Source organism: Penaeus chinensis, chromosome 33, assembly GCF_019202785.1.
Source record: "Penaeus chinensis breed Huanghai No. 1 chromosome 33, ASM1920278v2, whole genome shotgun sequence".
NCBI classification, from domain to species: domain Eukaryota; kingdom Metazoa; phylum Arthropoda; class Malacostraca; order Decapoda; family Penaeidae; genus Penaeus; species Penaeus chinensis.
Window position 1 is genome coordinate 5280236 of NC_061851.1, and position 26216 is coordinate 5306451.

The 26216-nt window shown below is 45.4% G+C and overlaps 1 protein-coding gene across 5 annotated transcripts in view; it reads right to left on the reverse strand.

Moving 5' to 3' along the window:
- Nucleotides 1-26216, reverse strand: part of LOC125042970 (uncharacterized protein DDB_G0271670-like) — a 214471-nt gene that overhangs the window by 5812 nt on the left and 182443 nt on the right. For 2 of the 5 annotated variants that reach the window (XM_047638827.1, XM_047638825.1), the window contains exons 2-5: nucleotides 2765-3028; nucleotides 2213-2388; nucleotides 1568-1861; nucleotides 954-1169 (exon numbers count right to left, since the gene is read on the reverse strand). In XM_047638827.1, the coding sequence (XP_047494783.1) occupies nucleotides 954-1169; nucleotides 1568-1861; nucleotides 2213-2388; nucleotides 2765-3028 (950 nt within the window). The remainder of the gene's footprint in view (nucleotides 1-953; nucleotides 1170-1567; nucleotides 1862-2212; nucleotides 2389-2764; nucleotides 3029-26216) is intronic. The other 3 variants (XM_047638829.1, XM_047638828.1, XM_047638826.1) reach the window with 2 other exon arrangements.

A 26216-nucleotide genomic window follows, 5' to 3' on the forward strand; every position in this document is an offset into this window, starting at 1 on the left:
TTACATAGATAAACATTTATATTGATATACATTTACATAGATAAACATTTATATTGATATACATTTACATAGATCAACATTTATATTGATATACATTTACATAGATAAACATTTATATTGATATACATTTACATAGATCAACATTTATATTGATATACATTTACATAGATAAACATTTACAAAGATAAACATTTATATTGATATACATTTACATAGATCAACATTTATATTGATATACATTTACATAGATAAACATTTATATTGATATACATTTACATAGATAAACATTTACAAAGATAAACATTTATATTGATATACATTTACATAGATAAACATTTATATTGATATACATTTACATAGATCAACATTTATATTGATATACATTTACATAGATAAACATTTATATTGATATACATTTACATAGATAAACATTTATATTGATATACATTTACATAGATAAACATTTATATTGATATACATTTACATAGATCAACATTTATATTGATATACATTTACATAGATCAACATTTATATTGATATACATTTACATAGATAAACATTTATATTGATATACATTTACATAGATAAACATTTATATTGATATACATTTACATAGATAAACATTTATATTGATATACATTTACATAGATCAACATTTATATTGATATACATTTACATAGATAAACATTTATATTGATATACATTTACATAGATAAACATTTACAAAGATAAACATTTATATTGATATACATTTACATAGATCAACATTTATATTGATATACATTTACATAGATCAACATTTATATTGATATACATTTACATAGATCAACATTTATATTGATATACATTTACATAGATATATCTTCCCAATATAGTATTCTTTTAACCCACAATCGAGACATAACACAGAAGTGTGGTAAAATATGTGGTCAGATCAAGCTGCATAAACTTACAATTCATACCTGGGAATTCCTGCCTGGAACCAAGCGGCTGTCTTCAGGTGCGGCTCCTCAGGCGGGGTGAGGGAGTCGGAGCGTTCTGGCAGAGGCGGCGGAGAGGCTGACCGGGTACTCGAGGTGGAGACGTCGAGGCCCACCACCCCGGAGGAGGCACTGGAACTGACTGAGATCTGAGATATGCGCTTCAGCTTCACATCGTCAGCCAGTCGGCTATAGAAAAATGATAACATTAATTAATGCGTTGTTGCGGCTGAATAATGATGCCTCTCAGTGATCTTTCCTGGTGGGTGTCCAGTGACAGGAGAAGGTCAAAACTAGGAAAATTATCAAAATAATAACTAAAAGGTTGGAATCATGAAAAAACATATTGCTATACTATTTATACTTTACAGATCAACGTAAACATAATAGCATAATGAACTATGAACTAAGAAAATTTGAGTTATGTTACATAGCATGCACTATCTAAAAACTTGCTTAAGTGCTATCTAAAATAAACTCTCAAATATTATTTACTATTTAAGAGTAAAATTATAATGCGAGGTTAAAATTTAAAAAAATGGACCTATTCTCTCCATTAAATCATTAACTTGAAACCTATAACTCACCATTTATTATCAGCATCCTGTTGCTCCTGTCCATTGGCAGACTGGACGCTTGTAACTGGTGCGTCTGCGACCTTTTCATTAACATAACCAACAACAGCCGTACTCGTTGTGGAGGAAGAACTAGTGCCAGTCGTGACACAGGAGGTCTGGCACGATGGAGATGAGGAGGAAGAAGAAGTGACTAGGGGATGAAGGTCCTCCTCCAAGTTTAACGTTGACTCGAGGGTAACACTTAGCTTCTTGATTAATGGAGGCTTATCTGCTAGTCTCTTCGAGCTGTTTAGTTCTGACGGGCTGTTGAGCATTGTTCTAGATTAATAACAGTTTAGTTTCTATAACAGAAACAAACATATCACAGTTAAAAAAAAAAAAAATATCATTCTCTCATTCTCTCCCTTCCTTCCTCCTTCCTCCTTCCTCCTTGCCTACTTCCCTACTTCCCTCCTTCCCTCCCTCCCTCCCACCCTCCCTCCTTCCTTCCTTCCTTCCTTCCCTCCCTCCCTCCCTCCCTCCCTCCCTCCCTCCCTCCCTCCCTCCCTCCCTCCCTCCCTCCCTCCCTCCCTCCCTCCCTCCCTCCCTCCCTCCCTCAGAGACAGAGAAGACTTGCGTGGTTATGTGTGCATATATAAGCATCCTGAGCCTTACCTGTTGCTGTTCTCACTGTCGGGAGAGTGTGGAGTATCATTCTCCGGGTGACTGTGAAGACCGGGCAGAGACGAGGGCTTCTGGATGCTGCTGTGTGTGGGGCTGGATGCTAAGGCGGGGCTTCCGGGCGTTCTCATCTTGGGGCTGGGACTAGACTCGCGAGAAGCTGCAGCGGCCTGGAAGAATAAGCCTTGATGAGCCAATCATTTAGGATTGAGGGCAATACATTATATATATAAAAAAAATGATGGTAGGGGGGAAATGTAGTGGAATAGGGTAAAGCTTCAGGGAAATGGACCGAATTCATTTGAAAAAAAAAAAAAAAAACTATAAGGCTTCAGGTATGTTTCCGGTGTGTTTCTTGAACCAAAAAATAAAAGTAAATATGACCATCCAAGGACCTCCCTATTACCCGTTGAACATCACCCAGGATTGAAAACAAACGATAAATAATTCACAAACGATAAATAAAACGACCAAACACAACGATATATCCTTGGAAAGCCACAGGAAAAAAATAAACAAAAACATGTATACTCATCGGGCATATACCTGCAACAACGATGGAGGACAGGTATGGTCACACGACTTCTGGTGTGTATGTGTGGGGGTGCCGGAAGGTGACGGTGTGTGGAGGTGGGGATGGCCGTGGCTGTGGCCGTGATTCTGGGGGTGAGCTAAAGTGTGTGGGAGTGGGGGGGTGTTGCCGTGGGTGTGGGTAGGGATCACATCTCTAATAGTGGCGCCCGACTTCTGAAGATGGGCGGCGTAGGCGAGGCGGAAGGCGTGGCCAACGATGCTGTTGAGCTCCTCGGCCTGTGGGAGACGAGACACCGAGTTAATTCCGATCCAAGACAAAGGGGAGGAACGACTTGCAGGAGCACGATTCTCAAGGACGAGGGGCACAGGGGATAGTGGAGGGGAGAAAGACTGATAAAACAATATTCATGGACAGAGGACTTGTTCGAAAGTGTAAATCGTAATGAAAAAAAACATACATGAAAAATAAGGAGACAAAGTGAAACAAAAAAAAAAAGGAAATATACGTGGAAATAAATGATCAAACAAATGTGGATTGAGCGGCTGCATGCACATAATAAAATAAAAACAGTGGTAACGGTCACAAGGCACAGGGGGGTAAGCATGTAAAGGATAACACAAGGGATCGAAAGCGGCAGGTCAAGCATGAGCGGAAGAAGAGCTGTCTCGCCCCAGGACACCCCCGAGGACGCTAAATCACCTCCCCCCTGCCCCCCTCCCCCAGCCTCGTCTTCAGGTTCGCCCTCGGGATTTCCTGTATTGGAACAAAGAAGTGCCTCCGGTTGACAGCTTCTATCAGCCTTGGGAAGCGACATCCCGATCCTGACACTAATGTGTGGGCGTGGGAGTGAACGCGAGCACCTTTTAAAGAAAGTCGTTTGCTGAGAGGGAGGGGAAAATGATGAATTTGTGTCGGGACTCCTTCGTTGCTTTCTCCCTCCCTCCCTCTCTCTCTCTCTCTCTCTCTCTCTCTCTCTCTCTCTCTCTCTCTCTCTCTCTCTCTCTCTCTCTCTCTCTCTCTCTCTCTCTCACTTTCACTCTCTCTCTTCTCTTCCACTCACACTTCTCTCTCTCACTCTCTCTTCTCTCTCCTCTCTCACACTCTCACTCTCACTCTCACTCTCTCATTCTCAATCTCAATCTCATTCTCACTCTCTCTCTCTCTCTCTCTCTCTCTCTCTCTCTCTCTCTCTCTCTCTCTCTCTCTCTCTCTCTCTCTCTCTCACTCTCACTCTCACTCTCACTCTCACTCTCACTCTCACTCCCTCTCCTCTCTCTCACTCTCTCTCTCTCTCTCTCTCTCTCTCTCTCTCTCTCTCTCTCTCTCTCTCTCTCTCTCTCTCTCTCTCTCTCTCTCTCTCTCTCTCTCTCTCTCTCTCCCTCTCTCCCTCTCTCCCTCTCTCTCTCTCTCTCTCCCTCTCTCTCTCTCCCTCTCTCTCTCTCCCTCTCTCTCTCTCCCTCTCTCTCTCTCCCTCTCTCTCTCTCCCTCTCTCTCTCTCTCTCTCTCTCTCTCCCTCTCTCTCTCTCCCTCTCTCTCTCTCCCTCTCTCTCTCTCCCTCTCTCTCTCTCCCTCTCTCTCTCTCCCTCTCTCTCTCTCCCTCTCTCTCTCTCCCTCTCTCTCTCTCCCTCTCTCTCTCTCCCTCTCTCTCTCTCCCTCTCTCTCTCTCCCTCTCTCTCTCTCCCTCTCTCTCTCTCCCTCTCTCTCTCTCTCTCTCTCTTTCACGCCAATCATCGTCGCGTCAACCAAGGTAATAACCCATATCAGGTTCCGCGCCTTGCCTTCATCTGGCAGCAAGACCACTACGCGTTGTAGTTGTCAACACTAACTACCATCTGACGATTATATCTCCAGCACGTTAACGTCAATACGTGGATGTAATAAATTTCCTTTGCTGGGTCCACGCAAATGAACCGCAACGCCTCAAGCAAGCACGTTATCTTCTGATGTTCTGTTTTGCAACTTGTTTTCGAACAGTGACTGGATAGGCATCCCCCAACCCACGTGAACTCTTCGGCATAAAATTCCAACTGTGAAAATATCAGTCTCTCTACCGGTAGACTTCAAGTTGAGGAAAAAAAAGAAATCGTGGAGAAATAAACCCCCCAACCTGAGAATAAATACAACGTATATGGACTCACGCGCAGTAAACCAAAGATTTATAAATAATAAATACATATCTCCGCGAAAATCCCGCAGGACAGGGTCGGCGGAGTGAGGTGTGTAGGCCACACTCCCTCATTCATGGCAGGAGTATCACCAGGCTACCTCAAGATCCAGGGTTGCATACTAATATGGTTTATTTGGCGTTAACATATTGCAGAAAACAAGGGTGTGGAGCCTGCAACTTGATTACCCGTGTAGTATTGAATATAGTATGAGCGCGGGGTAAGGCTGAGTCATTACGGGCGAAAATGTGGGCGAGGGTATTGTTGCTGTGGGTGTGAGAGCCGTGTTGTTTATGGATCCGAGACTTCTATAATTTATGAATGTTGGTACTTTGTAGGCGTAGGCAATTTATTATCTGCGTGTGAAGCATTGCTCATTCTTTCCACGCCGAAGATATTCTAATCTCATCATTTTAATTCGTTCGTTAGCACTATCTGTGTCGGCGGTCGTCTAATGCTGCGCCCAAAGTCTTATTTCGACTGGGGCTGCACCTTTCTTTAGATTCAATTTAAATCATTCCACCCCTTTTGGCTAATCGCTCGGGCAAACGTATAACTAATAGTCTTTCTTTGTGTTTCTCGGGTACACCGTAATACTAATAAAAAATAACTGGTAGTTCGTTATCCAGTTACTAAAGAGTGCAGTTTATTCACGTAACAGTATCGATGGAGGAAGCCGGGGTACATCTAGCAGTCTGGGCGTGCAGGACCCCGGCTGGGCGGGAGTGGGCGTCGGGAGGCGAAGGGTGGGCGAGTCACTATCTCTTGTTGCTCGTTGCGATAAGGTTACGCTTGCAACCTATTTTCATTTTATCGTGAGGTTTGAGGAACTGAAGTTATTTTCAGTTTGTGTGTTTAGTGTGGCCTTTCGTGATTTTTTGTCTTCTTTTTTTACTTCGGACGATAGCAATTACTTTGATAATAAACATACACAACACATTTACTCAATACCTTAAAAAAAAATTAAAAATATATATATATTATTGTCTCGTACGGGGCAAAAGCAAAACCTCTGGAACGTCAACCGCGCTAAAATAAATTTGGTTCCGCGGTCCCTACAAGTGTTAGCCGGTTGTTGTGTGCACGGCATGAAGCTTTCAACTTTATTTTCTATTAAGATAATGGCGGGGCGTTTCCGCTCGCTGTTGCCCTCTCCTTGTATGGGGAGCTCGAGGATTAAGCACTTGTGAGGTGTTAATTTTTGGGACTCGAGTCGACTGCGCCCGAGAGAGACTTACATGTAAATATTTGATCATCGACGAGTCCAAGTCAAAGCCTGATGATAGCACACAACTGGCGAAGCTGAATGTTAAGTGGGACTGAGTCAAGGGCGGTGTTTGCCATGGGCGCGACGAGGCATCTTTTCACGAGAAGGGATCGACAGGCCGAGTCAGAACTTTGGGGTGTCCTTGAGTGTGATGTTGCGTGCGTGTGCGTGTGCGTGTGCGTGTGCGTGTGCGTGTGCGTGCGTGTGTGTGTGTGTGTGTGTGTGTGTGTGTGTGTGTGTGTGTGTGTGTGTGTGTGTGTGTGTGTGTGTGTGTGTGTGCGCGTGCGCGCATATGTGTGCGTGTGCGTGTGTGTTCTACAGACACGCTGACAGTTTCGACAGATGAAATGATAGCATACTAAAGGTAAGATTTATGTACACCGCGCCTGGAGTTACGACCCAGGCTGAATATGATGCGTATCTTGGTTCCAATAGTTTGTGGTCATGTTCATGCTAATTGTGGTGAACATGTGGGCTCACTTGGAAGCGAGAAGTGTCATTTTCTTTGGCCACTTTTTTCTGGACGCAAGTTCTTATTGTCTGTACCTTGTCCCACTGCAGAAGGAGGGGACCAAGAGCCTGTTCTTGGTGATTTTATGTTTTCACTTCCCTGGATATTATAAGAACAAAGAAGCGCCACTGTAATGGTGATCTGGCTGTTTGACAAAACATTAACCATAAGTTAAAATGTTAAACGAGTATAACCTAATCACTTCAATAAAACATTGCCGAGTCGCCAACAAATGCTGATACCTAAACAACAAACACCCTCACATGGACTCGGAAATGTTACAGCGCTTGTTTAATGCAGTAACACCCAGGAGAAGGCGTGTGGGAGCCAGCTTTCACACGTGCGATAAAGTCTTCTTGCTTGACGGGGTCATATAAAAGTCTGGCGTTGTTTTGTTTGCGATTCAAGCATCGATGCCTAAATTTGCGATTGTTTTCGTGTGTACTCACCTGTTCATACTTATCCACTTTTCCCTGTTTTCTCTTCGATAATAATGAATATTTTTATACCCGGAATAGAAGTCTCGAAAAAACTAAAATCAAAATAAAAAATAAAACCAAAAAGTGAAAAATAGATAAGAAAATGCGTCGACACAGCCTTATGAACCTGTGGTCCACCCTCTCGAGACAGAAGCACACTCAAAAAATGTTCCCAGAGGAAGGCCAGGGCATGTGACCCAGGCAGGAAGTTGCGGGCGAGGGTCAGGGCCATCACGGGAAGGGGTGGGCATGAGGGGGAGGGGGTTCACAGAGGGGATGGGTATGTGAGGGGGGGGGGAGTCTGGGGGATAGTGGTCAGGCTCTGGTTTACAGGCTGGGTGAAAAAAGCTTCATTTTTACAGTAACGAAAATCTTTTAAGGGGAAAATATACCGAAAATTTTAAACTGAAATGACAAGTGCACGGAAAGGTGAAGTGGGGGAGCTCTGGAAAAATTCTGTAGTAGTTTCGAAGTTTCTAAAGCACTTGTGAGTAGAAATATGAACAAACGAGAGGACGTCGAGTGTCATTTTAGTCCACGGCAGAGAAGGGGGGAAATAAGTTGGATGTTTGAGTGCTGCGATTTTCTGCTGCGAATTTCTTAAGTCTTGCGAAATCTTGGACGCGGCAATTCCTTTTTGTTCTACATTTGTTCGTGTTTTATTCCCTCTCTTGAATATAAATATTACATCTAAATGGAAGGAAATAAAAAAAGGGGGGAAAAGTGTGAACTAAAGACCTGGTCACGGGTAAATAAACACGTAAATTCAACAAAACTAACGGGCGAGAAAACGTGAATAGTCAGTAAAACAACCGCATCTTTGCCGCCTGATTCAGGCCGCCTCCTCTGACCTTGTTTGACTAGTTTCCCAAACTCTTTTCCCCTTAAACGGCATCCAGTTTCACCCCTAAACCTCCCCCTTCCTTCCCTCCCTCACTCTCCCTCCACCTTCCCCCTCGTCACTCCCTCCCCTCGCCCCCTCCCCTCGCCCCCTTCCCCCTCGTCGCTCCCCTCGTCTGAGGTCTGCTGGCTCCCGCTCGAACCCGGAAGTGGGAGTGGTCTCTTATCTCACGGGGGTTCAGGCGAGGCTCAGTTCCACGAAGATATATTTCTGGAGGACCATAATGAGGTCGTGTCCTGGCGGGAGACGAGGGCGCAGGTTCCCCAGGGATCATTAAGGGTGAACAGCCCTCTCATGGGAGGCAATCGCCAAGGGGAGGGAGGGAGTTCTAAATGAGGTACGATTTTCCTCACGGTCCTACTGCTGGTGTTACTCCTGTACAGCGCATAATGAGTTACAAGTTAGTTATAGGTTGTGAATAATGCGCCGGTTTCGACTGATCTCGGGGTCTTTGCGGTGTCCATTACGTCCTCTCACAAGCGGGTACTCATCACGGTGGCAGCCACAAGACGTCTCACCTTCCGGGGTTGGGTGGGGGTGGGGGGTGGGGTGGAGGCGCAATCACAAGTCAAGAGGGTTAGGACGGGGGGGAGGGGGTAATCCTGTCACCGCATTCTTGAGGTCACTTTGATCATCTCCGCTCATTACCACAGCCTCCTCTCCTGTTTTTCCTTCCACTCTCCTCTCCTCTCTCTTCCCGACGGTGCTGCCTCAGGAAAAAAATATCTCACTTATTTCATATCGGATGCCGCAAAATGCCCTCAACGGAAAAGATACAAACTGAACCGTGTCCCTCTCGAGCATTCTCTGACTCCTATTTATTTACGATTCAATTTCCTCGCCGTTTTAATTCTGATCTCACTATGCCGAGCATGTCTGAGGCGACCAGCAGTCACCGACCAGGCTCTCACGCCACAGCCGCCGACTCGCAACAGGCTATCGCTCTGAATATCTAACGCTGTGTATCTTAAGCATTACAAAAGGTCTGTCATAAAAGATTTCAACGAAGACTGCGGAGTTGCTGTCAACAAAAATACACGGGCGCACACACACACACACACACACACACACACACACACACACACACACACACACACACACACACACACACACACACACACACACACACAACGTGGCAAAACCTTGCCTGTTTTGACAACCTAGGTCAATTTGGAGGCAGTAATTTAGTAAATTCTCACGCACTGGGGGTCGGCCGAGAGGATGTGGTTGGCAAGTCAATTTACCCGACCTTGATTGACCTTAATGGGAATGAGATGCGAATTACCTCTTGTTTTGTCTTATATTTAAATATGTTTTCCCAACATTTCCTCTAACACGTTCAGCACAGTCGTATCTAAAATCGAAGAAAAAATCACAATGGCTACTCTGTATGAACACATAATTATTTAAATTACCAAGAGAAATCACAAAAAGACACTAGTAATTAAGCCAAGCCTCACAATGCCAAATTAACAAATTTTAACATATAGTTGTTGATTCCTAACAGATACGCTCACCAGCGTATAATCTTCTAGAATTACCAGGGCCATGTATTATCCCTCGAAGAAAGCGTTCCTTCTTTTTAAGAGACGTTAAATTAATGCAAGGTCGGTTATTTCGCTGTGCTGTAATTCCCAAGGCTTAGTTCGCAGATGCTACACATCCGTAGACCGGCTTTTAAAAAAATTCTCCAGCTCCCTTCGATCCCAGCCAGGAAGGGTCGAGGGGGGGGGGGGTCTCCATAAAAACCGCTCTGACTCATAGATAACACAGCTAAACATTACGGCAACGCTGAGGAGTATACTAAAGCCTTAAATAGAAGCCAAAGCACAAGCCGTACCCAACGGAGACTCCGCCCCATCATCAGGGTTGCATAGTGGCCGAGTTAACATACAACACGCCGGGGTTGTCTGACCATCAGCCTGTCATCACACGCGCTCTCTTCGGCTGCGTGTCAGTTCCCTGTCAAACCCGATACGTGGCTGATTTTCCTGGTAACTCTAGCTCTCTGGCCGGACGGTAATTCGGGGAGTGTGGAGGCACTTTGATCGTTCACTCCAGCTGCCTTGATGGAGGTGCATCGGTAGTAAAGGCAACGAACAATTTGTTTCTCTCGGGTCGGTGGACGGTTGGCAACGTTGCAGCTTACTGGCAGGTAACTGTTCTAACCTTGAACCTGACGGCCCGATATGTGTCGGTAACCGTGAACGTATAAGCTTATCTTTCGTCTTACAGGTCGAAAGGTAATATTTTAGACTAATTTTAAAATGGGCTTGACAACGTAATATATACATTATCAGATACAGGGATTGTTTAACTTCCAGTACCTGGAAAGAATGAACAAGGTTTTGAAAAAGAAATATGTGTGAGTATGTATGTGTACACACATACACACACACACACACACACACACACACACACACACACACACACACACACACACACACACACACACACACACACACACATCCACATATATATATATATGTTTGTATCTATGCACAATACCACAACAAAGAAGTATCTTAAAACTTAAGAGTAACCGTTAAAGTGTCAGCTAAAACATCTGTCTGTACAACTGTTCCTTTTCCCCGTCGCCACGGCAACTACCTTAATGACCTGGAAAATGGCAATCCAGCAGCCTTTTCTACCGCCGGGCGCGAGGCATCACTTTTCGGGCGGGTTAATCTCATGAATTCATGGTCGCTTCAGGTTGTCGGTGTTATCAGGATAATCTTAGGTAATGACGGGAGGAAGCCTCTTGAATGCACTTCGTCGATTTGAGTTTTCATTCCATCCATACAGATAATTCAATAGCATGTTTCTATAATGTAAGCCTTCGATACGAGCGGCGGAAATCTGAATAAAGGAGTCTTAAAATGTATGATTGTCTAAATGACGCCGACACTTCCAATTGGAAAGGAGAAATGATAGTCCCTACAGTACGAGATTAGTTGTAATCATAAAATTGTGATAAAGAAGAATGAAATCCCCAAGGACTTGTCTTAGCAGGACATCTCTCAGTACCTCGTCTACAGCGTCCCCACAGAGGCAGGCCCGGTGACGCAACCCGACGCGACGTCTGGCCCTCTGCATGAAACGAGAATCCCGTTAATCAGCGCGTGGTCGTCGCCGTCGCCGCCGCTGTCGCCCCTTTACGTAAGAAGCCGCCAATCTGCCCAATGGCGTCGGTAATTCAGTCTCGCCGGAATGAAGTTAAAATCGAGCAATCATCCCAATTGACGTACATTAAGCGCAATCTCACATCCGCGCTTCTCACCTTACAACCTGAAAGTTCTCCAAAGGTGTGTTCTGAAGGAGGCGCCAGAGATCCCTTTCACATATATCGTCCCGGTTATGCTTTGCGGAAGTGAAATGGGTATGGGTTTGTCGTGACTACCCTACGGTTAGCTATAAGGGGTCGCCGTTCCGAGCGCCCTATTCCCAAAGGCACGGCTTAATGGTAGAAAAGCAAGTCCCCATTTGAATACCTCCCTCATCCCACCCAACCCAGAACGAAGGTATCGATGAGGGCATAACTAATCGGCATGAACTAAGCCTGCCCATGCCCATCCTATTCATATCTATTCTTCCACACACAAGGCATATCAAGAAAACATAATATAAACACGGAACCTTAAGACACGTGTCTCTGATTTCCCTTTACATTTCGCATTATGCACCTTGTTTTAAAGCGACAATACGAATAAACAAGGCAGTAACAGATCCGGGGGGAAAGTCCGACCTGGCATCTATAGGCAGCACTTTCTAGAATATGATTTCTCGTACATACCTTCCCTTTGCTTCTCGTTACGTCACGACTTCTAAGACGTCGCGGTAAACGTGTTGTCAAGGATGTTAGCGAATGAAATATTTCGCGTCATTTAACTGCGTATAGCCATTAATTTTGGGAGCCATTTAAAATAGTGTGCAGTGTCAACTAAATTCATATTTTGATATAGGTATAAACCGTGTTTTTATTTCGCCTCCGTTTCATAAATGTGTAAACAAAAGACGAGAAAGATCGAGTACGAATGTTAACACATGAATGGTGGTTACAAAGGAGGTATCACCAATGAGTCGAAAAGAATCACAGAGTAAGTTCGAGAATGACGATCTCTCTCTTTGACAGTATCAAAAATCTTTCCGGGTTAAGTGATATAACGGGACCCCCCCCCCCCCTTTTTTCAACAAACTTAAAACTTAGGACCCGATACCAGTAAGAGGATAAAGTTGATGTGGGAGTAAGATTGTGAGTGCGTGGCCTACCTCTGCCCACTAATCAGAACTTACTAATTCACAGCACCTTATTTTGACAAGCGGACATGCCACAGCTACCTAGGCCATAGAACATGCTAGTCATTATATAATACATATAGTCAAGAATTGATAAAAATGCAAGCAAATTATTTACCAATACATTCGTCAGGTTTAGACGAAGACACGCAAATGGTACGCATATCGCGAAAAAATATCTAAATATTAAGAGAAATTCTAAACCAGAGTTCCAGCCATGCCCTGGGTTTCGGACACGTTGGGCATGGTTGTGGGAACGCATGGAATGTGCCGCTCTCGGATGGCGATTTTTATCAGACATTTTTTGGAACGTATCGACACCCCAGTAATGAAACCGTATAACTCAATCTGTACGATTCGTTTGCGTTTGGGCATATGGAGATAGAGAGGAAAAGGTTTAACATAACCGAAGCCACGGTGATATTAATGCCAAGGCAAAGTAATAGATATTTGCCGCGTAAAATGGGGTTCGCTGTGGTTCGACTTGGTGACCTTTCAGGGGATCAGATGCACGACTTTGAATTCCGAAATGGAGCTTGGAAATCCTAAAGATTAGTTTAAAGTGTTGTTTATCCAAGGTGACAACGAGCTAAACATCAATATTTAGATATATAAATCCAATGTAACGATGACAATTTTCGGCCGTAAGTCCACCGCGACAAGGGCGTAAATTGGAGGGGAACAGGTGGGCAATTTTCCATAGCTGTGATTATATTCGTAGAAACGATTAGCAGAACTCGGGGAAAACATCATTACAACATGGCAATATATCATCATCTCGGTATGTGCGTCTCAGTTTGTGTGCGTCTGTGTGGAGCAGTGGCTAATGAAAGAATACCAACCGGGATCTCTCTCTCTCTCTCTCTCTCTCTCTCTCTCTCTCTCTCTCTCTCTCTCTCTCTCTCTCTCTCTCACTCTCTCACTCTCTCACTCTCTCACTCTCTCACTCTCTCACTCTCTCACTCTCTCACTCTCTCACTCTCTCACTCTCTCACATGCATATACATATATAATATATAAATATATATATATATACAAGCATACAAACATACATATACATATACATATATATATATATATATATATATATATATGTATATATATATATATATGTACATGTATATATCCATATATATGCGCGCGCGCGCGCGCGCGTGTGTGTGTGTGTGTGTGTGTGTGTGTGTGTGTGTGTGTGTGTGTGTGTGTGTGTGTGTGTGTGTGTGTGTGTGTGTGTGTGAGAAACACAAAATACAAGCACAGCAGCGAGTGTACACAGACAGAATGAAATACAGCCACAGTAAAAGAAGACTAACAAATCGTGACGTTTTGAATCCATCGGATTCCTTGAACGAAAAAAAAGGTGAAATGAATTATCCATTTTGTTTTGGCTTCGTCTGAAGAGGACTTAGGGTGGATTCCAAACGCCACAGTTATATTTTTTTATTGCCCAGACACACACAGACACACTTCAGCAAATAAGGTGTACGGATACGTGTACATATTTTTTTTTTTTATACAGAAAGGCGAAAGCTGACGCAGTAACAGTGTGCTAATTCGGACTTTTTAACGTCAAGGTAAATCATAACTTCAGGATGATCGAAAATTGAAAATATTTCCCTTGCATGGGTTAGCAAATTCAGGAAAATTGTAAGAATATATGAATTAAAATAAAACACCGAAGAAAGCAAGAAAATTACAATTTAACCAAGGTTTTCCATTTTCCGGGCAAACTCTCCTCTCTCTCTTTCTCTCCATCCTTAGCAAACTCTCCTCTCTCCTCTCCCCCTCCTTTTCCTTTTCCTTTTCCTTTTCTTTTTCCTTTTCCTTCTCCCTCTCCCTCTCTATCCCCAGCAAACTCTTATCTTCCCTCTCTCCACTCCCTCCCCCTCTCCTTCTCATTCTCCCTCCCCCTCTGTATCTTCCTCTCTGTCCCCAGCAAACTCTCCTTTCTCCTCTCCCTCCCCTTCCCCTTTCCCTTCTCCTTCTCCTTCTCCCACTCCACCTTTCCCTTCCTCTCCATCCCCAGTAAACACTCTTCTCCCCCTCCCTCTTCCTCTTTCTCCCCATCCCCTGCAACTCGTACCTCTCCTTCACTTGCTCTCACCCTGGGGCAATGTACACATTACACCCGGTCTCACACATCCTCCCACTTCCCGCCCCCTCCTCCCCCTTCCTCCCCCCTGACCTTTGGGTTTTATACAAAAATCCAAGCTCGAGGGGGAGGCAGACTTAACCCTTGACTTTGGATTTCCTTTGCAGCGAACTCTTGACTCCGCGGCTCCTGACCCTTAAGTTGATAACCAATTTCCCCCTTTTCAGGGCCGGCGTCGCGTCGCATTCACGGATCTGGATCAACAGCAGTGAAGACGGAAGGTAAAGCACCGTGTGTGTGTATGTGTGTGTGTGTGTGTGTGTGTGTGTGTGTGTGTGTGTGTGTGTGTGTGTGTGTGTGTGTGTGTGTGTGTGTGTGTGTGTGTGTGTGTGGTACCAATAAAATACACAGTTAAATGGCGTCATAAGAATTTTACCGTCATATTACACTTATATTCTAACGTTTCACTTTTAAATATTCTAAATTTTATTCATATAACAGTCGCCTAGTTTGGTTTCGATCATCCTACTCTTGGCCATCTCTCCTGTTAGAAAACGACTGATCCGGCAGGAGAAAAAAAGGTTCCCCGCACGGCATCCCTTGAGCGCGGGCGGACCTGGCAGAACGAGGTGATCCACGAGGAGGCTGAGGCTTCGTGATGTAGCAGGGTCCTGGATTACATCTGGCGTGTGGTAAGGGCCGCTCTCGTGGCTTTGTTGCCTCGGGAGTCTCAGCTGTAGCCCCTCTGTGATTGCCATCGTGACTGCAGTCTTTCTCACGACCTCCGCTAGACCTGCAAACGACCCCTTCTCTCTCTCTCTCTCTCTCTCTCTCTCTCTCTCTCTCTCTCTCTCTCTCTCTCTCTCTCTCTCTCTCTCTCTCTCTCTCTCTCTCCTCATTAATTGAAAAATGTGTGGTTATTCATATATCGTATATCATCGATAACGCATTGACACTTTATGAGAAAATTATAAAACATGGATTCATAGAAAGCTCAGCCTAAAACCCGGAAATATTGCAATTCAGCAAAGGATCCACAGTTATTTACATAAGGATCACAACGAGGCACTTCTCTCCATGAATAGAGGCTCATCCTCAGCACAAGTTCCTAGTATGTAGTGGAAGAGAAGGCCGAGATCACGTGGTGTAAGATCAGCTCACAACGGACGGACGCCGTTAAAGACAGGTAGGTGGAGGGTGCAGAGGAGGGGACGCGGCTCCGATTACAAGGGGCAAGCCAAGACGGGAAGCAGTGAGATGCAGGCAGCGTGACAGGGAGGTGATGGAGATCTGCCGGGACGGATTCCACGCAGGATACCTGACAGTTAGAAGCTGAAGTCACCGTCAACCGGATGAAGCCATCAGTTAAACGGGACCAAAATAAACACACCTACATACATGTATAAACATCTAAATAACTGCCTCTGACTGTGAGCAGAATGGCGAATGGGAATTTCGAAAATGTGATCTTTCTGCCTCGCACCTGTGTTCGTCCTCATTTCCTCGTCCCACACACTCCGTCGACGCCCCCCTCATCCCGACGTCCGCCTGTGCGTCCATCCCTTTGTGCCCTCTCTATAGACTAACCAAAAATATACTCTGGTTCATTTGCTTGTACAGCGCATTAATCTCTTTCACAGGGAGAAAAATGGGTCAGGTCTCTCGTCCCCTTCTTGCCATTCTGGTGCGCGTGGGTCGTCCTGCGATGGTCTATTCTTAGCCCATTTCGCTTTCAACAATATGCCCATTTTAAGGCCTTTGTTGCGGCATTTGTGGTTGGATCTAGACAATGGCTGGGGTTCGGTTCCAACACGGAGTGAGGTGTATGTCCGCTAAAAATGCCGAACTAGTTCGAGTTGGTCCTTGTGTTACTGACAGAAATCAGTATTTCAACCTAAACTTGTGAAGTAGATCGTTGCACTTTCAGAAGAGTTAGATGAAATGTAGAATAAACGAGACAAATCAAAAGAAGAAGCTAAAACAGCAAGTCAAACTCAAGGCCATCGACTTACACAAAGGAAAACCTAGTTTTAAGCGCTAAAACCAACGACTGACACCTTTCTATCAAAAGTTAAAACCTCCCAACCGGATTTCCGATCATACTCATCGCCCGGGAGGAAAAAAGCTCATTTAGGAGCATTAGAGACCCGTAATCTAATTCCCAGCACCGGGCCTAATGCGATCCTCCACGGCGCACGCGAGCCCGATGCCGCCCTGTCAAGAGGTCACCGGGGGGGCATTCCAGGTCACAGCTTACCGTACGCCTCACGTGCTAATGTAGGCCTAGAGATAAGGGGGGCGATTCGCGGGATCTTTATCTGTGTAAAGTCCATTAATAAACTTGTCATTTGCTCAACATGATGTGGAATAGAAGTCTCCCCCAGGAAAGTTCGAAGGTCAGTTAATCACGTTACTCAGGGGGTCAAGTGAAGTGATCCGTGAACTCTTAATGTTGTGAGAGATGACGGGGTAAATATATTTCCGATTGCAACGGCGAGTTTCACAGCGCCCTTGCACAGAGGGAACGAGGAAAAAGAGGGATGACTCTCCCCTAAATTGCACCCAAGCCAATTCAACATCTTGGTGTGAATCCCCCTCCCCCCCTCTCGAACCATTTCCCCCCCTAAGAATCCCCCCCTCCCTCCAATCACCTCTCCGTCCTCGCTCTAGGTGACGACAAGGGCGTGACCAATGTCGCGACGGGTGGACTGACCTGACCTCGACCCCTTAGCGTGCTTGGCCAGACGAGGTTAAGCTAGGAGGAAGAGGGAAAGAGAAGAGGGAGAGGGAGGGGGTCTAAGGCGCCAATATAGATCCAGGGGTTCAGATATTTAATAATAAATCGGGTAAATAATGAGGCATACGCACCTCCAATGGCGGGGGGTATGGGAGTGGAAGGCGAGGGAGGAAAAAGGTGTGGTCTGGAGGCATTTCGTATTCATTAACGTGATATGAATACATGCCCGCGTATGTGTGTGTGTGTGTGTGTGTGTGTGTGTGTGTGTGTGTGTGTGTGTGTGTGTGTGTGTGTGTGTGTGTGTGTGTGTGTGTGTGTGTGTTTACGCGTGAGAGAGAGAGAGAGAGAGAGAGAGAGAGAGAGAGAGAGAGAGAGAGAGAGAGAGAGAGAGAGAGAGAGAGAGAGAGAGAGAGAGAGAGAGACGAATCCCACAATAAATGGTTGAATTCCCTGTTCTATACGTATTCGACCTCAGCTAGTAAATCGTTCCTACCAATACTTCTGAAACGAATCCACATACATCCACCAGAACTAGTTATTAACACCCTAGGTCAACATTCCCCTACCAGATTCTAAACAAACATTTCCTCCCATCTTAAATAATATAATCAAGACCTATTAGACCAACCCACTAGGTCACTGTATGTCGACAAGGGTCATTCGAGGTCAGTGTGGTGGGGTCAGATGTGTCTCGTGTTAAAGAGGGGATAATGATCAGTGACAGTTCTTAACTGATTATTTTCTTAGGCTGTACGTGCGAGTTGGTCATTTCCGACATGTTACTAGTCATGTTGTTGAAGTGAAAGACAGAGACAGGGGAGAGGAGAGAAAAATGGGCGAGGAGAGGAAATGGAAAATCTGGGTAGGCAGAGAGAAGAAAGAAAAGACGAGAAAGAGAGACCAACAGACAGATAGACTGGGGGTTTGAGGGAGTGAGAGAGGAAGAAAGAAAAATGGGAGACAGAGAAAGGCCATGAAAAGAGAGGGGCTAAGAAAGAAAAAAAGATGGAGAAAAGAAGAAAAGAGAGAGGCAAGACTTTAGAGTATAGGCGTAGCTCTCAGCGGCCGAAGAATGCGCCTTGATGGAGGGGAATTATCCCAAAGAAAGAGCCACAAGTAGAGGATCAAGAACTTCCCGTGGCGTGTTTACACAGGCCTGCCACCAACGGCCGCACTCTCCTTTTTTTTCTGTGACACTTCGTGCTTTGTGGCCCATTTTCCAGTCTTCCAAAAGCCACGAGAGGCGGGCGACACCTAGAAAAAATGGGAGGCAGGCAGCGGCCTATTCATGGAGTTGGAGGTCAAGGAAGAGGTCGGCTCAGTCTCCTTCTGGCAGGTTGACGCGCTCGAAAGTTATGTGATTCAGGGCGGTGGGGGTTTAGGGGGTGAGTAGAGGGGGGGTGACTTAGAGTGTGGGGATTTAGAGGTCTGCGAGGGAGGGACGGGAGTCAGCTGATGTTTTAAAGTGTGGGGATTTAGCGGCTAGGGAAAGTGGGAGAGTGAATTGGGGAATGTTTAATATGTGGGGATCTAGCCATTATGGAAAGTGGGAGTTGGGGCTACTTTTAAGTGTGAGGACTTAGGGACTGGGAGGGAGAGGTGGAGGTTGGGGATGATTCAGGCTGTGGGGATTAAGGCGAAGGGGGGGGGGGGGGGGTGCGAGAGAGAAAAGGTGGGGGTCGAAGTGATGGTACTGAGGTACATGAGATCGACTCAATAGTTAAGGATGTTTTTGCGGATAAGGAAGGGGAAATTTGCTAAGTTGGGATTTTAAAAAGCGAATCCCCTTTGACTATCCATAGCCTGTGATTTCGTTACACGCAATACAATGATGAATCTATGTATTTTAAGTGTCCATGTACATTTTCCGTCATTCTATGTTCGATGTTTATGTTTTGAGGCGCAAGGATCGGGCGTGCTTTTAATATGTCCATTTTACTACCTGTATCTATAAACTCAGAAGCTTTCATATAAAAACTAGAACAGCGTTATGACATGAAAAAAGACCATCAAAGACCCAGAAGAACATGTATTGCGGTCCAAAGAGATACAAAAAATGGCCCCTTATAGGCCGACCACCCGGACCACACCGCCAACACGAGTGACCCTCCCTCCCTTCCCTCCTCCCCCCACCCACCCGCCCGAACGCCCCTGCAGGGACACACTGACCAGAAAAAGCCCGAATTTCGTTTCACCTTTATGCCATTGTTGAAGTTTCTGGATTTATAGAGAGGTTTTTGTCGCGGTCCTCCAAAAAGCCTTTGTCTGGGGAGGGGTTCTCATGAAGTGCAAATGAAGTGGAGTTCATATTTCATTCACCTCTCTTTCCTCCCCTCCTCTCGCTCCCCCCACCCCCCACCCTCCTCACAATGGTGAAAGAAAGTCCCCCCAACCCCCCATCCCCCCAACTCTCCCCCTGGAACTATGTGACTCTTGGTGAATCGCAGAGCAAAGGTGACAGGGGAATGGCGCAGGAGGGTCTTGAGGGGCGAGGTGGGGACAGGGGCCAAGGACCAGGGACGAGGGACCAAGGGAGCGAAGGGAAGAAGTCTAGGGACAGGGACCAGGGACCAGGGAGCAAAGGGAAGAAGACTGGGGGCTGGGAGCAGGGACCTGAGGGTAGGGGAAAGAAAGCAAAAGCAAGGGACAAGATACAGGAGGCATGGGAAAGAAGACAGAGGAGGGGAAGTAGCAGCAATAACGAATAACGAAGCAAGTGCACAGACCCAATCTATCTATCTTTCTATCTATCTCTATCTCTCTATCTATCTCTCTGTCTATTTGTCTGTCTATATATCCATCAATCTATATATCTGTCTGTCTATCTATTTATCTATCTATCTATCTATCTATCTATCTATCTGTCTGTCTATCTATCTGTCTATCTATCTATCTATCTATCTATCTATCTATCTATCTATCTATCTATCTGTCTGTCTGTCTGTCTATCTAATCCAGATTCCTTCGGGAGAATTAGAGAAGCTGAAAAAAAGGAAATCACAGGCACATTATTTTCAGTCCGTCTTAAAGTATGCACAGTGCACTGCCTTCCGAGGTATGTGCCAATTATGAATCACTTTTACGCATAGTATGTCGTACATTGCACGTTTGCCAAGGTGATTTGCAAGTCATTCTGGATTAATACCTTGTATGTGAAGATTTAAAAAAAAAACATGATAGAGATGAAACTTATTATAGAAGTGATGATGATGAAAACAGAAACGAAAATATTATCATATCGTCGGCAATAACAGTAACAGAAATAATGATAATGTAAATATTAATACAGCAATAATAATAATATACATATTCATAATGTTAATAGCAGCAACAACAGTAACAACAACAATGAAAATTATTATAACAGTGAACATCATGTTAATAACAAAAGGAATAACAATAATAACACATAATTAAACAAAGCGCTTCAGACCAATTTGACTCCCAATCCAAGAACAAGTTCCCACGGGGGAGTCGGCCTCCCCTCCCTCCTTCCCTCCCTCTTCCCCTCCTCCTTCCCCCTTCTGTCTTCCCCTCCCCCTTCCCCCTTCTGTCTTCCCCTCCCCCTTCCCCCTTCTGTCTTCCCCTCCCCGTTCCCTCTTCCCCTCCCCCTTCCCTCTCCCCCTCCTTCCCCCTTCCCCTTCCCCTCTTCCCCAGCCGAAGCCGCCCGGCCGCCCACACCCACCGGGAGTTCCCACACCTCCCAAGATACCGTGAGTCACCTTGAGTGTCGTGGGTGAGGACACGGGGCTGAGGGCGTGACTCCTCCTCGCGGGTGTGTTTACAGCCGCCCCGGAGCTACCGCTTCCCCCCACCCCCCTCCCCTCCTAGTTCTCTTGCAAGGAGGACCGATAGGACGAGGCGCTGCGACGGCCGTGGGAGAGAGGGAGCGAGGTTCGAGTCTCAGGGCAACGGGACGGGTCTCAGCGGAAGGAGGATGGACATGGGAGGTTCCATTAATATTCATCATCATTCAATGATATTCATGATATTCAAATGCACCCCCCTCCCCCTTTTTCTTACGCATTCCCCTCCTCCCGAAAAAAAAGGCTTCCCACGTGTAGTCCCTCGATGCTGGGCGTCGGAGCATCGAGTGTGAGCCACGTCAGGAGTCTCTCGGGTCGACGAGGAAACCTTGAGCCGCTCGGGTAATAAGTCTTGGAAATCGCCCGCGGGGAAGAGATCTTTTTAATCCTCTTTGCAATCAGACTTCGTTGAGGCTTCATTCACGGCTGAATAACTTTCCTAGATGGATTCTCTGCTGGTAAGAACAATATACAAACATACAGATGTAACACACACACACACACACACAGATGTAGACACGTATATAGATATAGGTAAATAGGTATAGATATTTAATAAATATATTGATAACAGAAGCGGCTCCATTACAATAACACTAGCATTCCTTCACTTGATAGCTTTCATGTTTTCAGAGCAATTCCTCTCCGGACGACAAAAATATTCAAAGAATCAACAGCCACAGGAGGGCCAAGAGCGAGCGATGAAACGTCCATCATTCGTCAATTATCGGATTCCGGGAAATGATTTGAATGTGATTAGTGAAGCAGTTAGAGCCCTTTGTCGCAGGGAAAGTGGCCGTGGGGCCGCCGTCATGTTTCTGCCATTAACATTTTTCTGCGTATTCTTCTCTCGTTTTCTGTGGGTGGAGTTATCTTTGCTTCGCTACCCTCGCCTTTCGTGTTTTTATTATTCGATCAACGAAATTCGGATGGTCGAGTGCTATGTTCATATCTGATGAACGGAATAACTTGGGCACCATGTGGCAACCGCGGAGGAACAAACTTCCAAGTTGCAACCACACATATCCCTCACACAGCCATAAACTCACACAGGCATAACCTCACAGACACAAGCGCGCGCACGCACACAAACACACACCCAAATACACACAAAAACAGATGTCAAATGGGGTTGGATGGCCACAGGAACAAATTAACCCACACAAGCAGATATGTCTACACAAACGTCCAAACAAACAGTCTTCGGTGACAGCTGAGTTCACCAACAAAACGCATCCTTGGCCACTGACCCTCCCGGCCGCCCTACGAGCCACGCCATCTGCTCGTAGGGATCGACGGCACATCACGCAGAGGCCGTTGCCGCCGCAGCACGACGGTCGAGCATGACATCCGAATGCACATCGTATTAACCTGGCTCCTAATTAGCTGCCTTTGCCCCTTACGACTGTGCCTCATATCGACCGGGGATTCGGACGACGCACTTTGGGTAATGGTGGTCTGATTATCTGAATCTACAAGAGCCTGAAATGCCGAAGTGTTTAGAATCCTATTTGGAGCAAGCACGGAGCCCGGGCCGCCACCCCCGCCAACCCAGGGCTCTCGTGCCCGTGTTTGGCGAAGGAGGGTCACGTTTCAACAAAGGTCCGTTTGTTGTCATCTGACCTGGCGTTGGGTAGACGACCTTTGACCTGAGGTTGGCGGACGCTCGGCTTTTGTTGACATATGTCTGAGTGAGTGCTGCTTGTGTGGACCGTCGAGGGATTGCCAATGGACGGATAATTACAGATTAGTATCTATTGTTGTTGGTAAATTCCATGCTCACCCGACGAAAAAAATGGAACCACAGGAGATTGTAAGACACTGTAGCAAATGCTCGTAAAGCCTCAAAGAAGAAAATTACATCTTCGACCAATCTTTCCCAGATTCGAGTCCAATACAAGAAGAAGCGAGATCCACGTCGTTTGTCGAAATTATTCAATACAAATTACAGGATACACTCGTTAATTCTCCACGAACCTGCATTAACAAAGGAACGAAGTCATAATGACCTGCATCTCATATTGGCCCGAGGCCGTCCTTCGCCTTCTGCGTCAGGCACCGATGTAGGTGATGGTGGAGGCGGTGGTGATGGAATGGTGTTGATAATGGTGCTACAGAGGTGGCTTTGGCAGTGGCGTGGACGGAGCTGGAACATCATCACACCGAGTATTGCATTGATACCAAATAAAGGAATACCTCAGAGGGACACAGGGGATCCCAGCTTTCCTCTATAGCTCGTGGGGATGAGATTGCAAACAATAAACAGCCAAAACGTACCATTTAGAACGCAGGAATTGAAGGAAATTATATAAATAACACGCGGACAATGATGCTGATATCAACAAATATACAAGAGGAGAAAACAAAAATAAAAGGCATACGAAATAAAGAGGGCATAACCAAATCAACAAAAAGTACCAAGCCCAGTCTGCAGCACGAACCGAGGAAAAATGCGAAGGAAATATATCGTAAAACTCAACGATGCAGAACTAAAGAAAGCTCCGGACAACGATGCGATCCAATAATTGAGCCACCATGAATAAAATGATGGATAAGTATACTAATCAAGAACACAAGAAACTAACATTACAGAGTCCGATTAAAATGAAAAAAGAGAGAAAGAAAAAAGGTACGGGAAGGGAAGGACGCAATTGCAGCCACGAATACTTTGGTGTGTGACCAGTTTTAAAGACAATTAAACACCTGTTGTTCTACCTGCGATGGTTAATTAAAATATACATACGACAAGACCGGAAATGAGAAGACGTTAGCATAAACAAGCAAGGGGGCGGGATGATTCTGAATGCAAGGGGGAGGTGGTTGGTGAAAGGTGGGTGGAGGGCTCATGTGGAGGACGCCGGCTGGCAGAGAGAGGTATGTGTGAGAGAGTTTAAGCAGTGACGGGTGGAGGAGGGTAGCAGGTGGTAGATGTGAACACAGGCGTAGGAAGATAGAGCGGCAGTAAGTGAATGATCCTATCTTACGAGTGGTAAGTGGTACCAGCAAGCTCAGCTAGTGGAACTGGTAGTCAATGAAAGATAAGATGCAAGGAATCAACAGGCGGTTAGCCAGGTGGTTGCAACTTGCCAGTGGCTAAAGGGAGCAAAGAGAAAGACGGGGGAGAGGAGAGAAGAAATGAGAGAGAAGATGAATAGCGCCGAAGCACCGCTGAATAAACGGACACAGAGAGGGGCCACAGAGGAGACAGCGAACACCAACGTGCCGCACGATTTAAGACGCAAGATTATGCAAATTACATAAAGAGCGTCAACACAAATGCTGTTGGGCCAGTGTACTACATACAACTGTTGCTGCTCAGGGAAGGAACGGTTCCGCCATACTTACAAAGCACCACTCCTACATGACCTTGCTTACGTCAGCTACCAACCTGCAGGGAGAGAAAAGGGAGATGAGATTAGCCTCGCCGAGCTGGAGTTTGCTTGACTAACTGTATTACGCGGAGGTGGAATACACAGTCAAGGGGTTTAACTGAATGGAAGTAATGAAATAAAAGACATATAATATATGGATTTCCAGTGTTGCCTTTTTGAAAAAGAAACGGTTTTCAATTAGGGAATTCATTCTTCTTGTATAATTGTGTATATTGTACAATCACTGTTCTTCCCACATGCGATACTTACTTAACTCTTTAACTTTAACTCTTAAATTCTTTATTAGATGTTGATATAAACATTACAAAAGAGTAAACCAACACCTCTACACAAGAAAATCCCACACGAAACTGGCACTGTGTTAGCGAGACGACCTGCTCCCGCAATCCGAATCGAATCATAAATTCTCCCGTTTTGACACATCGCATAGTCCATCATCGCACAAGATTATCATTACCATTACTACCTGCCCGAACCACCCTTAGCACCACGCCACACCGACCACCCGAAACGCCACCACAGCTGCCTCACGGAGAAAGTGCGAGCGAGAGAAAGTCTTCAGCCTCGTCTCATGCGTGTTCGTGCTGTCTGGATGGCACCCTATGTGGCCACCTCGCATTCTCGATCTGCTGTTGTGGCTCTTCGGTCGATTCTCACGGCTGTTTATGTGGCTGTCTCATTCTGTTTACGCTCTACACGTTATGTTAAGAGGGATGAATAAGAATACGGAAGAAAGTTTGTAAAGTAACTCTTGTGAAATAAGACACCGTAACTCATCACAACTTTCCTTGTTTTATAAAGTGTTAGTTTGTAAGCTTACCCAATTAATTTTCCATTCGAAATGCACATAAGACCTGGAAATCCACAGAGTAATTAATAACAACCAAACTGGGGGATCCTTCCTAATTAGACGGAGAATATGTAAATGAATGATGTCACTTCCTCAGCTACCTCTTAATTAATAGACTAAGTTCTTTTCTCCCGCTTCCTGTCGTCTTTGTTAAGCGATCCGATTTAAGAACTGATATAAATAGAGAGATTTTATCTTACAGAGGTCGAAGGCTTCCCGTGAACTTATTATTTTGCATATGTTTTTCCTGTGAAATTAATGAGGGCTTTTTGCCACCTATTACGTTTAATGCTTCGTAATTTTGTGACCTCGTCGCCGATACAAAGCACCATTACCACTTCCGACAACAACCAAAAAGGACACGCCTCGAAAGGGGTAAATATTCGCGAGGAAAACATCCGGCGTGTTTGCGATGTCGGCCGTCAGAGGGCAGCACCGCCATAATTGATTGCTGCCTCGCCGTACGTCCTGGCGCCACCCCTGCCTCCCCTGCCCGCGGATCACCGGCCTCCAGGGATCAACACATCATTTCAACACATTATTACCTGGCGAGGAACTGGTTCATACAGTTACCTTAACCGCACTGTTTTTGACACGAAGCTGTAAAAATCAAGGAACATTTAGATACCTATATTTTGATCATCTTAACATGCTAGCCGACTTTCCATAATAATTAGGTTTCAAGCTATCTCAGTTTTGCCCGGGCATCAGTGGTACCAGAACCACGGCAAATCCCAAGAACCAGATATCAGCGGTACCAGCGCTGCGGCATACCCTACCGGAGAAAGTCAGCTATACAGTTTATGACCATAATTGTATACTCCTCTCCGCAGGAAGTATGTAGATGCCCGAAGGCTGGCGCATTCTTCTTTAGAAATAGAAATACTTGAATCTAAATGGGTTTAATGACTAATTCTGCAATCGCAACATTTATGGGGACCCGTGAGAGAAACCTATTTATCAGCAG